At 46.0% G+C, this 15,814-nt stretch overlaps 1 protein-coding gene across 2 annotated transcripts in view; it reads left to right on the forward strand.

The window, feature by feature from the left end:
- LOC147031009 (unconventional myosin-X-like) overlaps positions 1-15,814 on the forward strand; it is a 265,336-nt gene that overhangs the window by 208,799 nt on the left and 40,723 nt on the right. For both annotated transcript variants that reach the window (XM_085875663.1, XM_085875664.1), the window contains 5 exons: positions 1-103; positions 1,149-1,406; positions 10,609-10,651; positions 11,116-11,355; positions 14,262-14,766. The exon at positions 1-103 is cut by the window's left edge and continues 4 nt beyond it. In XM_085875663.1, the coding sequence (XP_085731789.1) occupies positions 1-103; positions 1,149-1,406; positions 10,609-10,651; positions 11,116-11,355; positions 14,262-14,766 (1,149 nt within the window). The remainder of the gene's footprint in view (positions 104-1,148; positions 1,407-10,608; positions 10,652-11,115; positions 11,356-14,261; positions 14,767-15,814) is intronic.

The following is a 15,814-nucleotide window of genomic DNA, read 5'->3' on the forward strand; positions in this document are numbered from 1 at the left end:
TTTTACGAGAGCCATTGGAACGACAGCTGGAGCAGGCACGTCACCTTGTGCTTGAAAAAGCAGCCACTGTTATCCAGGCACATGTGCTTGGTTATTTGGCCAGGTGAGGATGTATATTCTACATTGTTTGTTTGTCGATTCATACTCGAGGTGTGAATCAGCTGCACCCCCAACAATTGGGAGATGGGGCAAAATACGATATATAACATATTTCAAAATGTTATCGACGGATTCGGACATAACTTGGTGGATGATTTGGGTAGGTGACAAGAACAAGCCGATTAGATTTGGTTTAGGTCCGGATGCAGATTTGGCTTTTCAGTGGAATACCAAACATAAACTCTTTAGCCTGGTGGAGGTATGTGCTCTACCGTCCATCCATCCATTTCGACCATAGAGTATGGTTTTGGTATGTATGCAGAGTATGACCATAGAGTATGCAGAGCGTTGGTGCTGCCTAAGCAAACTCCTTGGCTATTGGGCACAATCCCGGACGGGTCCCCACTCCGACACAGTATACCAGCAAGCTGACACTCATTTTGCTGACCTCGGAAGGATGACAAGCAGAGTCATCCCCATCCTGGTATTAATTCAACAGTTGAGTGGGATTTGAACTCAGGATCCTTGGATCCCAAGCGCACCACCCTAACCATTAAGCCAACACCCGGCACGTGCTCCACCGAGTGTCGTTAAAGTCGTGTTTCTGAAAATTTTTGATTGTTGTGTTCACGAATCAGCCATTGATTTTCATTCTTCATCAGTCATTCTCCTCAAGTGAATTTAGGGAGCATTTACCATTGATGTTATGTATGGGGGTGGGGTGGGGTGGAGGGGGTGGGGTGCAATGATAAAATGACAAACAGAAGATTGAAAAGGGAATGGAAGTAAAAGGATCGGGGAAGAAAAGGGAGGGCATGGAGTTTGGGATGAGGAATATAGAGGGAAGTAGAATAGAGGGAAGTACGTGTGTCAGATTGAAGGAATCGTGTCTGAGCGAGAGGGTGTTTTGGAGGTGGGGGAGGGGGGGGTGACAGGAGTCCAAATTCCATAATCTGTTGCATACATAATATTAGAAGCTCCTTTTCAGTGTTGTTCATTTGCTATCATTTATTTCATCAATGCCTATAATCTTTCTCCACTCTTTACAGGATGAGGTTTCGCCGAATGAAGCGCATTGCTGTGACACTACAGAAGAACTACCGTGCGCATATGTGGCGCAGGCGGTTTGTACGTGTGAAATTGGCTGCTCTCACCGTCCAGCGCTTGCACAGGGGTCGTGCTGCACGGCGGGAGTTTCAGGTTCTACTCGAGAAACGCAAAGTCGAGCGGGAGGATATGGCAAGGAAGGAAGAAGAGAGGCTCTTGGAGATTGAGAAGCATCGGCAGAGAAAGGAGGAGGAAGAAAGGTCAGATGATGTTTTGAGAAGTTTATTTACTTCTGCAATCCCGTTTCTTCGGCCTGACAGTGAGAATGAAAAAGATTGAGAAAGAATAAGTTTGCTAAATATGTGACTGTCAAAGGCTATTTGTCATGTGACAGGTCAATTTTGAGAGTGATTTGTTGTTCATCGCTCGTCATGCTCCTAATTAAATGAATGTTCGAAAGCGTCACTTTGACGATGGCCAATAGGGTTTCCAAAGTTTTCTGAAAACGTGCTGATTGAGGCTTCGGCAGAATGACGTAGTGCTCTGGACGTAACTCCAGTAAGAATTTCTCTCAAGGTGACCATGAATTATCAACATTGAGTTGAGCAGCTAATAAGAGAAGATGAAGGCAATAAATAAGGACGACTCGTCAGATCGCGTTGCTAAAACTTAGCCAGAGAGATTTGAGCCCGTCATGTTGCAGATGCCTATTATTGGACAACCAGATCACAATCTGCCAATCCATGCACTCTTTTGTGTGTGTATCGTTGGTTGTCATCTCCATTTGTGACTTCGAGGAGATGGAACGAAGTTCTCCCAGGAGTCAAAGTATCCACCACTTCGCTAAGGGATCACAGTTCATGGACCAAGCTGTTCAACTTTGTTGTTCTCAGAGTTCTGTTCCGAGGGCTCTTTTCAGGATCGTCACCGAACTCCGGACAGCCTTAAATTGTCGTTCGTTTGTGGTAATATTCCCGGAGATGGTTTTCAAAATCTCATTGAGTTTCCTCTTTATTATTCCTGTTGCTTTAATTATTACTGGTGCAATTTTGACGCTCTTCAACTTCCAAGATCTCTTGATCTCAATTTTGAGGTCCTGGATGTGTGTGCGTGTGCGTGTGCGTGTACGTGTGCACGTGCGCGTGTGCACACGTGCACGTACCCACCATTTGGAGACATTCTGAGCTGAAGTGTTCAAAACTTCTATGAAGATCGAAGCCACAATGATGACCCAGACAGTCTGAAAATCTCTCAGTTGCTCACAATTTATGAAAGTTTTTACTTTAGGTTTGCACTTCTTTTAGCTAATACGATACAATAAATTATTATAATCCTTGTGAAGAATAGTCTGATGAAAATATTGTTGCGAATTCGCACCCGCCGGCGTGCGAGCGGCCACGTAACTCGAATCGTGCACGTCGCCCACCGGACGGACAATTCTGTCGTGACCCTCTCGAACTAACGCCAGGAACTAGTCATGGGTGGGTCTTTCGGCCTCACCACGATCGTGCCAATCGGCCCCCCACATGGGATAGGGTTGTTCGCCAAATTCGACCTACCTAAGTACCCACACGGAGGGTAGACCGGGCGATCGCACCTCGCCGCAGGTCGACTCCGGACACGGGCCACTTAAGCGACCCGTTCCGTACTATCGGGATAACTGAGCGGTGTTATCGTCGGCCTCGACAGTTCCGATTAATTATCGGGCGTATTAAGCCCACGACCAACCCTTTACGTGAAGCAAGATGGAGATTCAATTAAAGAAAAGATGATGCGAAACGGGAAAACAGTTCAACATAAGGCACATTTATTCCACGGCACACGGAAAGCACACATATACAATTACAACAATTATGCACCAAAAGCAGATGTTACAAAAGAAACACAACAATGCAGATCTACTACCGACTACGCGAGCACACGGCAACACTTACACAGTTTTACTTTACAGACGGCGCCGACAACACATTTACTCAAAAGCAAAAGAAAAGGGCCACCCTCAAAGACAAGGGGGCAGACAGGGCCTGTGGGCCGCGAGACCTGGTGGATCCTACCCGTGTCTTGTGATGAGCCGCAAATGTGGCGGCGGTGCCCCGACTCCACGCTCCTTCGCGGGTTTCGTTGGCACTGCTTGGAGTGGGGTGGGAACCGGGCCCCCTTTTCGCACTATGTCAGCGCGGGGGGAGGGGGGGAAAGGGGGGAATTGTTGATGCTCTGGGGAAAGAGGATAGCTGGCTTGCTTGGGTCCCGTGACGGGCGACTCCACTGCGACCTCGTCGCCGACCGCCGTCTTCCTTGCCTCGGACCCGAGGTATCCGGTCCCCTCCGCAATTCTCCTCAGCCGACTGCAGCAAATCACCTCGACCGCGCTCCAGGCTCCAGGCTTCCTCTCTCTCCAGCTCCCCGACAGACTCCGAACCCCGACAGACTGCCACTCTCCAGACCCGATTCTCCTCAGCCAACTGCCTCCAACCCTTCTCCAACTCAAAACTGCCTCCAACTCCCTCCGACCCAAAACTCCTCGACCGAAACTCCTTGACTTGACTTGACTGCCTCCAACTCGCCTTGACTCTTCGACCTTCCTGACTCCAACTCACTGCCTCCAACCTTCTCTCCAACTCAAAACTGACCAAATTCGCCCCGCGCTCGGCGCTTTATAGTCCGGCAGGAGAACCCATATGCAAATTTCTGGATCAGAACGAGCTCGGGGGTGGAGCCACGCTCGCCCATTGGACGGAGAAAAAAGGGGCGTGAGTCTCCTCTGATCCTCGAATTTGCATATATCGATTCTACTCCGACGCGCCTGGAGGCGGGGCCAAACCTCCCCGCGCTTGCTGATTGGACGGATCAGAAGTGGGCGTGTATCATTCCTGATCCGAATTCTTCTCGGAAAGACCGCTATTTGCACCCGCGGCTCGGCGCGCGTCCCGCATGAGGCCAGGACAGCCTGACGCTTGGTGCCCACAAGCGGTGCGGGAATGGCCGCAGAAGGAGAAGCGAAGGTGGTGGAGGGTTTAAAGTGCTGGTCCATGACCATGGCGACGTTTGGAATGGCGGTGATGCGATGTTTGCGGGAGCGAGTTGTGAAGGTAAAGGTCGTGGCTGTTGGCGTTGTTGTTGTGAAGCGGCGTTGCGGTTGGTGGTTGTTGTGTGATGGCGGTTGAGACGTGGTTGGTTCAAAATAAGGATAGAACAGAAAAACGGCTATCTAAAGGGTCGCAGCCCGAATGAATCACATTTATTCCCACTAAACAACGGGTTTGGGGCTAACTACACATGTACTCACAGAGATATCTTACCTTCAGGACCTGAATGGTAGTTTGTGAATTTCCTCAACCGTAACAATATGATGTGGCTGTGTATATTTATGTATATTTTGTCCCCCACCCCTCGGACAAGGTTGGAGAAGGGGAACATCCGACTGATCTGTCCATGTATTTTTGTGTACGCGATATTTCAAAAACTGTTGAACATGCCGCTTTCATATTGCAGATATCTATTCTTCACGACGTTATCTTAACCTAATTAGATTATAGCTGTGATTGGCTGAATTATGTTGCCATGGCAACCATCTCAGTAACTTGGCTTGTGCATGAGATAGTTCAAAAACCATTCCAGATTTAGTTTTGTATTGCACCGATCTATTCCTCATACCACCCAAAAGGTGGGGGACCTAAAATATCAGCCCCTTCTTGTGTAATCGTTTGTACTTGTGTGTAATGGTGGTGCTGCCAGGATACCCGAGACTTGGAGGTATGCTCACTCACATTTGAGCTGTCTAACGAGGGTTTGAATCCCACCCAGTTATAAACTTACTATCCTGGTGTTTCACTTGCAGGGCGAGGCATCAATGTGTGTTCCATCCCTCAGATGGATGTTAAGCGAGGCGACCCATTTGCAAGCATTAGTTTGTGGCCGTTAAAGAAGCCATGGAATCCTTTGTGAAGAGTATGCAAGCTATCACTGGAGCCCTGAACAAATTCCAAATTCCTGTCCTGACTGACAGCTGTGAAGGCAATCGCAAACCATCCAGGATAACTGATGCAAAAAAAAAAAAAACTGCTTCAGCAGTGCCAACAGCTCTATAAAGAGTGTGCTCGTATCATATATCATCTGGTGATGTGTGTGAAATGGTGTGCTTGTAATAGTATTTGACTGAGCACACTGGAAAGAGGTGGGAAATTCCTCTTTGAAGGTGACATTCTCAGACGATGGCATTCTCAATCCCCTCAGTCTTCCCAACTCGGTGCGGCTCAGCCCCTCCTTTCTCTCTCCTACTCATCTCCTATCATTACATAGTTTTACTCTGCTCTGTCAGCATCAAAGTATTCATCCACATATAAGTCTGTGATTACCCAGAACACTTTGCTTCAATTTTTGTTGTGAAAAATCAGATCAACATCATAAATCACAAAATACAATGCAGTGGCAGCATACTGCGAGGGCAACTTAATGGTATGCCTGGTGTTGGCTTAATGGTTAGGGTGGTGGGCTTGGGATCCTAGGATCCTGAGTTCAAATTCCCCTTGGCTATTGAATTAATACCAGGCGGGGTTGACTCTGCCTGTCATCCTTCCGAGGTTGGCAAAATGAGTGCCAGCATGCTTGTATCCCGTGTCGGAGTGGCGACCTGTCCAGGATTGTACCCAATGGCCAAGGAGACAGCTTCGGCAGCACCAACGCTCTGCACAGAGTATGGTCCCAATGGATGAAACTTAATGGTGGCCACCACATGCATGCATGGCTGCATGGCAATCCTTCCAATCTGGTTTGGTTCAGTAAACCGACTATTTTTTAAGAGCAGTGATCTTCACTATTTATTAGAGGGGCGCCACTTTTGTCGAAAAGACATCAGTGTGAGAGCTGCCACACCGCCTGCAGGACTCCATAATGGCTGCAATTAGGCCCCACCTCCACATACTCTTCTTCGTTGTGACTAACTGGGCTGCAAGCGTAATTTGTACACTGCAACCACATTCTGATGTTATGATGTTACTTTTATGCTTTGTATTGTTACAATCATTTGAAGCCATTAGGTCAATTTGATAACATTTATGGCAGATTATGATGGGATGTTTTCACATTTATGTGTTATCAGCCACACGTCAGGGGCCGAACTTCAGGCCACCAGAGGCCACCAGTGGCTCGTAGGCCGTATAATGAAGAACAGGGCTTTAGAGCTTGACAATATACACGACCGGTCAAAAGTTTGAGAACACCCCCATTTTTCCAGTTTTTACTGAAATTGAAGCAGTTTAATGTTTCAATGTACTCTGAAATTAAAGCACAGAACAAATAAACAATTGCAGATAAAAAAAGAAATCATGGAATCATTTTGTTGAACAAAGTTTAATATAAATTTTTGACTCATCAAAGTAGTCACCTTTTGCAGATGTAACAGCCAAACATACTCGTGGCATTCTTTCTTCAATGGAAATCAAATATTGTTCGGAAAGTTCTTCCCAACACTGTTGCAGGCGGACTGCGGACTGCCCCTCAAACAGGAAGATGAGTAATATTGTCCTGCGTTGGCCCCCATTGGCCGAACGACAGCAAACTCGCTCGCATCTCTCTGATTGGTCGAGAGAGACGCCAAGTCCTTCATTGAACTCTCCCCACCGCGAGAGTTATGGCGTCAGGATGGAGCGAAGCTGTTGTTGTTGTTGTTGTTGTAGTTGAAAATGTAAAAGAAAACCCTGACTATAAAAATAACTCCGCAGCACACGAACATTTAATCACCCATTAGACACAGGGGATGGATTCTAACTCTACACATACACTTAATGAAATAACTGAGCTACGGGGACCTGTCTGTTGTGTGCTCATGGTTACCAGATTCGTAACAATATTACATTAAAAAAAACAGCCTTTTTACAGCCATTTTTCCCTGCTGAGCAGGGGTTAGCTTTTTGCGGGCTCCATGCAATCATGGTTCCCTTCTTGAGGCAATGTTTTTTTTATGGCCGGATGCCCTTCCTGACACCAACCCTGGTCGCCTCTTACGACACACAGGGATATGGTACACCTATTCTAACCGGAGCATACACCGGGACCAGTATACTGGTACTCATTTCGCCGACCTCGGAAGGATGGCAGGCTGAGCCAACCCCCTGGTGTTAATTCAGTGGCAAATGGGACTCAAACTCAGGACCCCTGGATCCCAAGCCGCCACCCGAACCACGAAGTCAACACCAGGCTTCATATGTGATGTTATATGTTACATTTTTATTATATATTTTAAATTATATATATATATATATATATATATATATATATATATATATATATATATATATATATATATATATATATTTATATTGTTGTGGATTCTCACCACTCCGGCGTGCGGACGACCACTTTTAGCTAATTGCAGCCGTGCGCCCACCGACCGTGGCAATCCATTCATAGCTTTCGGATCAATGCCGAAATCCAGCTACGGGTGTGTTTTTAACCACACCATAAATCAACCAACTCTTCTGTCCACGTGCGACAGGGTTGATCGCCGAATTGTCGATTTACCTAATTATTCGCGCAGACAGAAATGCCAGGGATTTACACCTCGATGGCACCCGTACGGACACGAGCCGCTTTAAGCCACTTTAAATAACTTTTGCCGTCTGCGATTGCCGAGCGATTTATTATCGCCAAGCCCCATCGGACTGATTATCTTATCGGTATTAAAAACCAGCTATTATTCCGAATGCAATTACGGCAGCTCAATGGAGGAAGGGACGCAACGAGCAGGTGAATATTCAAACAATGCGGACATTTATTTATTTATACATGCACATGTGCAGTCAATGAAGCAGTGGGGGTAAGGGACAAGACACGAGCAAAAAGACCTACAGCCGTTGTCTATTTATTATGTACACATAACAATTCTACTTAGCGGACAAGGCGCAACAGACTTCCATGCAAAAACCCCAGGAAAGAAAAGGAGAACAGGGCCTGTAGGCCTTTAATGGTCCGCGGAGCTGTGAAGACCGAAGGAGACCGTGCAGGTTACCTGCCACCCGCGTGTTGACTCGCTGGGCGACCTCGATGTCTCCTCATCAACATGGCAGCTGGTGTAATGGCGACTTGGTTGGTCCAGGCCTAGCCATGCGGCCTGGTCGATCGGGCCGAGCTGACGACGCCTCAGAGGAGCGAACGGGCCTTGCTCTTTTTGGGTTGATGCTCTCTTAAGAGCCCACTCACTCCTCAGCATCGCTCAGACCGTCCCGGGGCCCAATCACCTCGGACCGTTATGTCGCTGGCTGGCGACTTCTCTCCGGCTGCCTCCACCGACCCACAATTCTGCACGGCACTGCAGGCTTGGCTGGACTCCAGGCTCCAAACTGCAGACTCCAGACTCCAGACTGCCGACTCCACTCAACCCCGACCTCAACTCCGAGCTCCACTCCGAACGAACTCCACTGCGAACCCAGACTCCACTCAACTCCTGAACTCCCCTCAACTCCGAACAAACTCCGTACCCAATTGGGTACGGAGTGCCATTCATTTGTGTAATGCCGTTGCTGGCGAAAAGACGGCGGCGTTTGTGGAGACGAAGGTGAGGAGACGTTGTTTGTTGATGTTGTTGTTTGTTGGTGAAATGATGGCGGCGTTTGTGGAGATGAAGGTGAGGACATGTTGTTTGTTATGGTGAAGGTGGTGAGGAGATGTTTAAAATAACGATAGGAAAGAATAACACTACCTCAAAGATGCACTGCCCAGCGCACGAACAAATCCCGTTAGATATCGGTGGGGAAATCTATTCTGGGCACACACTTATCGACATAACTGATCTTCTGAGAACCTGAATGGTGTTCTGTGAATTTCCACAACCGTAACAATAATATATATATATATATATATATATATATATATATATATATATATATATATATATATATATATATATATATATATATATATATATGAAAGACCCACCCACATCTCTCACCTGTGAATGGAGGGAATAGCCAATCAGCTCTCACCTAATCAACTAAACCCAGGTGGTTATAGTTGTTGAGGATCTCTGGGAAGGGTCCGAAACAGAGTTGAGTCCCTACCTGGACGGATGACCAAACAGTTCTCCCTTGGAGGCCTGCAGCCAAGTTTCTTGGATATTTATGGCTCGTACGGGAAAATGTCTCAGCTGCACCAGGACGGCACGGGTGGAGCGACGGAAGCACAGCACCGGGCTTTTACCCGACCCACAATAGATACACGGATACAAGCAAATGAAATTAAATTAAATGGATAACTTAATGACAGTAATCAAATATGTACAATGACAATACTGCAGATTATTACCATGAAATAAAAATGTGAGGTAAACCAAGTTTAAATCTAATTGAGGCGCCTGCAAGCGGACTTAAATACAGACAAGGAAACAGAGTAATAAATGAAAAATCCCTCCTTTATCCCGGCACTTAACTGTGTGCCCAGGGATGTACTTCTCAAGCTTTGAAGGTCATCAAATTGCTTTGTCACTGCATGGGAAAATGCACTCAAAATGGCGCCCAGTCGCTCTCTGGGTGGGAAGACGTGCGGAACGGAAGGTAATTCGGAGACAGCACTCGATTTCAGGGCTCAGGAACTGCCACGCAGCTTCCTCGTCTATTGTGCTGGCCAATGCAGCTGCTTGCTCTCTTCGGTGATATACACGAGGCTTCGAGGTCGGTCTTTCACGATCAGCCAAGAGTCGATGGCTAGCGTCTTGCTCCACCACGCGAGCCAATTCCCCTCAGCACGACTACGACAATCATGCCATCATCTTCGTGCGTCGAAGGAAAGCCAGCCATAATGCCCTGCTCTTTCGACCACTGATCCTGCCTCTCAAGCTTCTGTCCCACTTCGAGCCTTCGTCTCCGACCGTGTCTCTCTCCTGCCCTTTTCACCTCACCCGTGCATTCGATTCTTGCTTCGAGCTCCTTCCCCCGTCCTCTCTGATCGCCTGCCTCCGACCCGGTCTTCTTCTTCCTGCCACGAACGTCACGCCCATCAATCATCAGCGTCGGGGACGTGACTTCGCCCGCCATCACCCTCGGAGGCCGGGCATCTTCCTACTTGGTCATGCAGCTCGGTTGTAATGGCTGTTGCCATTACACAAACGTAATTCCATCATTGCTGGTTTGCAATCCAAAAACATTGGGAAATGTCACAGCCACAGGGGGGCAATTACATACTGGGGGAATTATCCTTAATCCATATCTAAAAAGCACCGCACCACTCCCGTGTGGTTTCAAGTAACTCTTAAGCTCACAGTCTCCCGACTTCGTTTACATCGAGATGTCTCCTACACGTGCGTGGGCCAAGCAACTCCATACGATCCTTTCTTTCCTCTGAAATTCCTCCATGTACCCCACAAACATTACAATACTATTTATAACCACTCACTCAGGTGGAGGGGAGACTGAGGTTGAGGCTTGGGAGGTTAGCTCAAATGAATTCTTCTTTTTTGCTTTCTCTTTGCAGGGAATCGTGGGAACAGCAGGAGAAGGAGCGTTTACTGTGGCAGGTGAGGTCCCATCTCTCGTCTTAAAAATAATAAAATATAATCATAATGTTATCAAAATCAAAGCTTCTCTTTTCTGAATGAACGCATCTGATGATGGAAATAGACCTTTAAACTTGGAGTAGATGGCTCTAATATTTGTGGAAATGAAATAAAATTTCCTCCCTTCACCTTGGCTTTCCATGCTGAACTGCCTTGAGGATCCATTTTGGACTCCGCTGAGAAACACTCCTGTAGATAACAATTCTGTTTTTAACGAATGACTCGGCATTCTCATTTTGTTTCCTCAACTCCAATGATGTTCGACTATTGGCACGAATCAATAGTTTACTTAATGACACAGTATACTGCATTTATTAACAAAGATTATTTATCAAACACGGAAGAACAAAAGAGCCAAAATAATGGGAATCTTTGTATGTACTGTGGAGCTTGTCAATCACACCGAATTGACTACTCTTTCACAGGAGATTCAAAGTTTTCGAGAGTTTGATCGAGCGTGGGACACGAAGGAGATGACCTTTGAGCCAGCTAGTGTATCAGCAATGGGTGGTGGTCACCTCACCGAGATCCTCCATCTGGAATGGTGCATTGCGGAGTTGCAGCGCGAGAAACAGGAACGTGAAGCTGGCCTTACAACCGTCGGAAGGCACCAGCTCGGCCTTATGAGACACAGTGGCTTGACAGAGGAAGACGATTGTGAACAGGTCAGATATTCATACAAGGATCATAATATTTTCGGGTTAATCCATCTATAATTCCAGCAATGTGTGTGTGTGTGTGTGTGTGTGTGTGTGTGTGTGTGTCTGTGACCGCTGTTAATCAACAACCACTAGTCCGATGTAATTGAAACTTGCCAGGTATATTGCTGGGGCCCTGTGGATGTGCCTTTTCAAGGTTTGATATTAATTGGAAAAGTGCTTCCCAAGTTATGGCCATTTATTTACCAACCAATGACAAGACACGTTGCTGCGTGGGCGTGGCCGATGGGGAAGAGAACCTCAGCCGCGTTCCCCATTACGGGTTACAACGTATGGACTTCCGGAAAGTGATGACCGTGTATTCTAATAATTTCCTGATTTCTTATGCGCATTTACAGATAAACACAATGCCCCAGTCCAGTCGTCGTTTACGAGAGCGAAGGAACGGCCTGTGTGGTTGTTTGAAAGTTATTATTTTTTTTTTGGGGGGGGGGGGGTTTGTTGTTGTTTTTTTGTTTTTTCTGCTCGTACTTTTTTTTTCTTTTTTCTTTTTCCTCTTCTCTTTTCTTTGTGTTTTTCCTTGTGATGACATTGCGAAAAGGCAAAATACATTGGTGCTAATTGAATAATTGGCCATTAAAACTCAATTGCAAATAATCGTAACTGCGATATGCGAACTTCCAGGCCACGCACGTACGGGCACGCGAGAGTGAAGGAACGGCCTGTGTGGTTGTTGTTTCTGGCTCACGGTTTGAAAGTTTTTTTTTTTTTTTTTTTTTTTTTTTTGCACGTACAGGCACGTATGAGTTAGAATTAATTGAAGCAATTGTTATCCTGGTCTTTCCATTGGCATCTCAAATCACAGCTGGTTTTCTTGCAATTTTTATTTTCTACAATGAGTTAGGCCCATGGAGGAGCTTGTACATCGATCATATGATATGCGACAAATATGTCGGTGGACATCGGTGTACTTTACTTTTAAATGAATCAGGACATTCAGGGACAATGGGCAAACACATGTGGTATGTGGGATTTGAACATGGATTCACCTGCACTCTGAGCCAGGGGTTCATTTTGGAACGTTTACAAGTCAACCTGTGTTCATCAAGTAGTAGTAAAAAAATTTTTGGGGTGAAAGATTACAATTTCATCGGAAGTGTAAATGCCTTTTTAGGGAATTTTGAAATTATTATCGTTTTTATGAAGAGTTAAAAGGAGTTTGCACAATTTAATGTCGACACGCTGTCTTGATCAAGGAACTCTCACAGATCGATGTTTTTTTTGAAGGATTTCCATGGATAAATAAAACTCTTCCATCCCCATTACTTTCACCTCATCATCCGAATCATATGAGGCATTGGAAACTTAAAACACATATTTGAGCAACTGATAGGTGTGAATGGTACACTGCTATCGATCTGTTCATCAAACCCTCTCTACCTTTTGGCCGACAACTCCACATTGTGTTGTCCAGTTCCCATGCCACTGCGAGGCAGAGACTGCAGCTGTGCCTCTTTCTGCTGATCTGGAATTGATTAGATGCTGATCAGATAAATTGAACATCTCTTTAAATCCTGGAAAATCTCACTGTTTCTCCCTGTCATACCAGAATGATCATCAAATGAACCCATCCATCAATTTCCATGGTCAGTCACTGGAAGATGTTCACTCTCTTGAAGACGTAGGCCTCACCATCATCCATGACCTCTCCTAGGCTGATCATAGAGCAAAGAAGGCCTCCAAAGTTGGTCACAAATTAGGCATCCTACATCGTTTCAAGTCCTTCTTTGAAAAATCATAATTAGTCGCAGCCTACAAGGTTCTTGTCTGCAAAAGAAAAGAGCAAGAATGGAGTGGGGACAGAGAGCCTTCAAGGTTAATGGAAGAACGTGTACATCCTGAAATCTGGGGAGGATCAGAGGAGTAGTGGAGTCGTGCTCTCCCCTATTGCCTGGTGTCTCCGCTTCACATTTGTATCTTCTGGATTCTGTGGAGCGTAAATGTGTTTACATTAGAGGCATCTCCTGCCATGAGGCCAAAGCACATCGCCTGTTGCCCTCACATCGCAGCCAGGTTGGTGGCCTCTCTTTTTTTTTAATCATCTCTCCTCGAGCTGAGCTCCTTGCGCTCTCTCAAACCTCTGATCCTCTACAGAGCTTCCAGGATATGCACGTTCTTCCATAAACCCTTGAAGGCTATCTGCCCCGATCCATTCTTTCTCTTTTCTTCTGTTTGTCCCCCCCCCTCCCCCCGAGAAGGTTCAATCACACCTTCTCCGCCAGGGTTTCAAGCAAACTGTGCACAATAATCTCCCCCATTCCTACCCATGATCTTTTTCTACCCCCATTAACCTTACCTAATCCAACCCTCTGACTTGCAGGTTACTGTTTCCTCCCCTCCTCCTTTCCTGTTTGTTCATTCTCTCGTTCGGTGCATCCATCTGATGACCCACTGTCCGTATATTGCCTTTTTACTCTTCCACGAGCCTAGATTTTGTATACAAAAATGTATATAACTTCCACACCACTGTTTAACTGAGCATTCTCACAGCACTTTCATACTGTTGTCAGAGCTTTTGTTTTCATTGACATGGGGTCATAAGGAAGGAGTTATGTCACTTACTCTTCACAGCCGATTTCTATTTCATGCAGTAAAAGGCCAGGTGGATATTAGCTTTGTCTACCTGATGTAAGAGTAAAGGGAAGGGAGATGTATAAGGCAATTTGAGGAGTAGGGGAGTCTGTGGGTGGGGGGCGGGGGGAGCGGTCAAATCCTTTTTTCATCTTTTTGCATGCACAATATGTAAATGGCCGATAAGTTGTCCACAGAATACAAATTACAAGCAATATGTTGACGAGGCTGTGCGTTATCCATGAATAATTATTTTACTCTTTTCATCCTTACCCAATTAGGAACAACATGGAATTTCGAGCCAGCCGACTTTTCTCACCGCCGACGCAGCTCAGAGCTGGCCTGACTCAAAGGCAGAGGAGAATGCACAGAGGGTCAGAGTGGATGCAGAAAGAGAGCAACAGGAAGAGTGGGAGATGCAACGAATTGAAAATGAGGCCCTGGACGCTGCTCGAGCTTTTGCCGAAACATTTGACTTTGGCACCCTCGATGGCCCAGTTCGGTCCCTTGCTGATGAGATTTTTGGCTTCTCCGACACAATATTAGACAGCAGTTGTTCGGGTGTCAAGCAGGGTGAGCAGAAGTTGGAGTTTGATTTTGGGCAGCCTTATCCAGAGGAAGAGGACGAGGGCTTTGTTGGGGGCGACGATGGCCTCAAAGAGTCGCCAAATCCAAGCGAGGGTGGTGGGACACTAGACCAACGCACTTCTGGTATCCGAAGTTTGGAGGGTTCTGAAGAAGATGAAACTCTCTACCCCTTGGCCAGCTCCAGTAATCCATGTGCAGGTAACATTCCCAAAGTCACTCCTGTTATATACTCAACTGCGTTTATGAGGGTGCTTCAAGTTTGGCCGAGACTTGTGATATTATAATACTCCTATCTAGGCTTGTGCAGAAAAATGTATATTGCAAAAATGATGAACAAATTTTCAAGGTATTCTTCAGCTGTAGAAACATTGTTGTCTCATCAAGATGAAAGCTTTCATTGGCCTTCACATTCCTTTTTTCTTATTATTCTTCTTTGATAATTTGTTCAGGGTATCGGCGATAGCTCACCTCTTCCTGAACGACACAGTGGGATCTTTAACATCCACCAACTAATGCTGATTGATGGGACTCCCAGTTTAACATCCATCTGAAGTAGGGATGCCCTGCCTACGAAATGCCAGGATGACAGTTTATAACTGGGTCAGGATTCAAACCCAGGCTCGACAGCTCAAATGCATGTCTGCAAACCCTATACATTCCTGCCTGCCCCCATATACCATCAAGCAAGTACTCTTTAATATCGATGTCTGTGCCAGACAATGATCACCATCCAGAGTCAGTCGTATGTTAATTCCAATATAGTCTTGATCTTTTTGTCCCAGCCTTTGTTGTCTCATTTGCCTCCAACGTTATCTTTGACACTTGTTACAAAGCAGGGAAACACTTGGATATGTGTGTTGCTTGCCAATCATACTGGGACAAAGGCCCTCAGAAATGATCAATATACACACGTTACTACACGTCTCATAAGCAAAGCTCCAGGTCAAATTTGAAGCATCCTGTCCGTTGAGACACATTAGATTCAAAAATAAACAAGTTGTGCAAAACATTGTTTTCCACCTTCAACTGTGTTTAACTCAGAAGTGTAAAGATGATCTCTGACGCCAATCGGAGTGATCGTGCTATGTTGTACATTGTTCCTCAAGTGTCCTCCATAACCCGTGCTTTTACTCAGGATTTGAACATTCACCTTATCCTTCAATTAATTCAGTTATTTCACGAGTAACAGATTTCTTTATTTGTTACTTCACAGCAATTGCCTCATAAATACCTCGTCGTAAGCAGC

This window comes from Eptatretus burgeri, chromosome 3, assembly GCF_056783735.1.
Source record: "Eptatretus burgeri isolate ZD-2024b chromosome 3, Ebu_testis_v1, whole genome shotgun sequence".
NCBI classification, from domain to species: domain Eukaryota; kingdom Metazoa; phylum Chordata; class Myxini; order Myxiniformes; family Myxinidae; genus Eptatretus; species Eptatretus burgeri.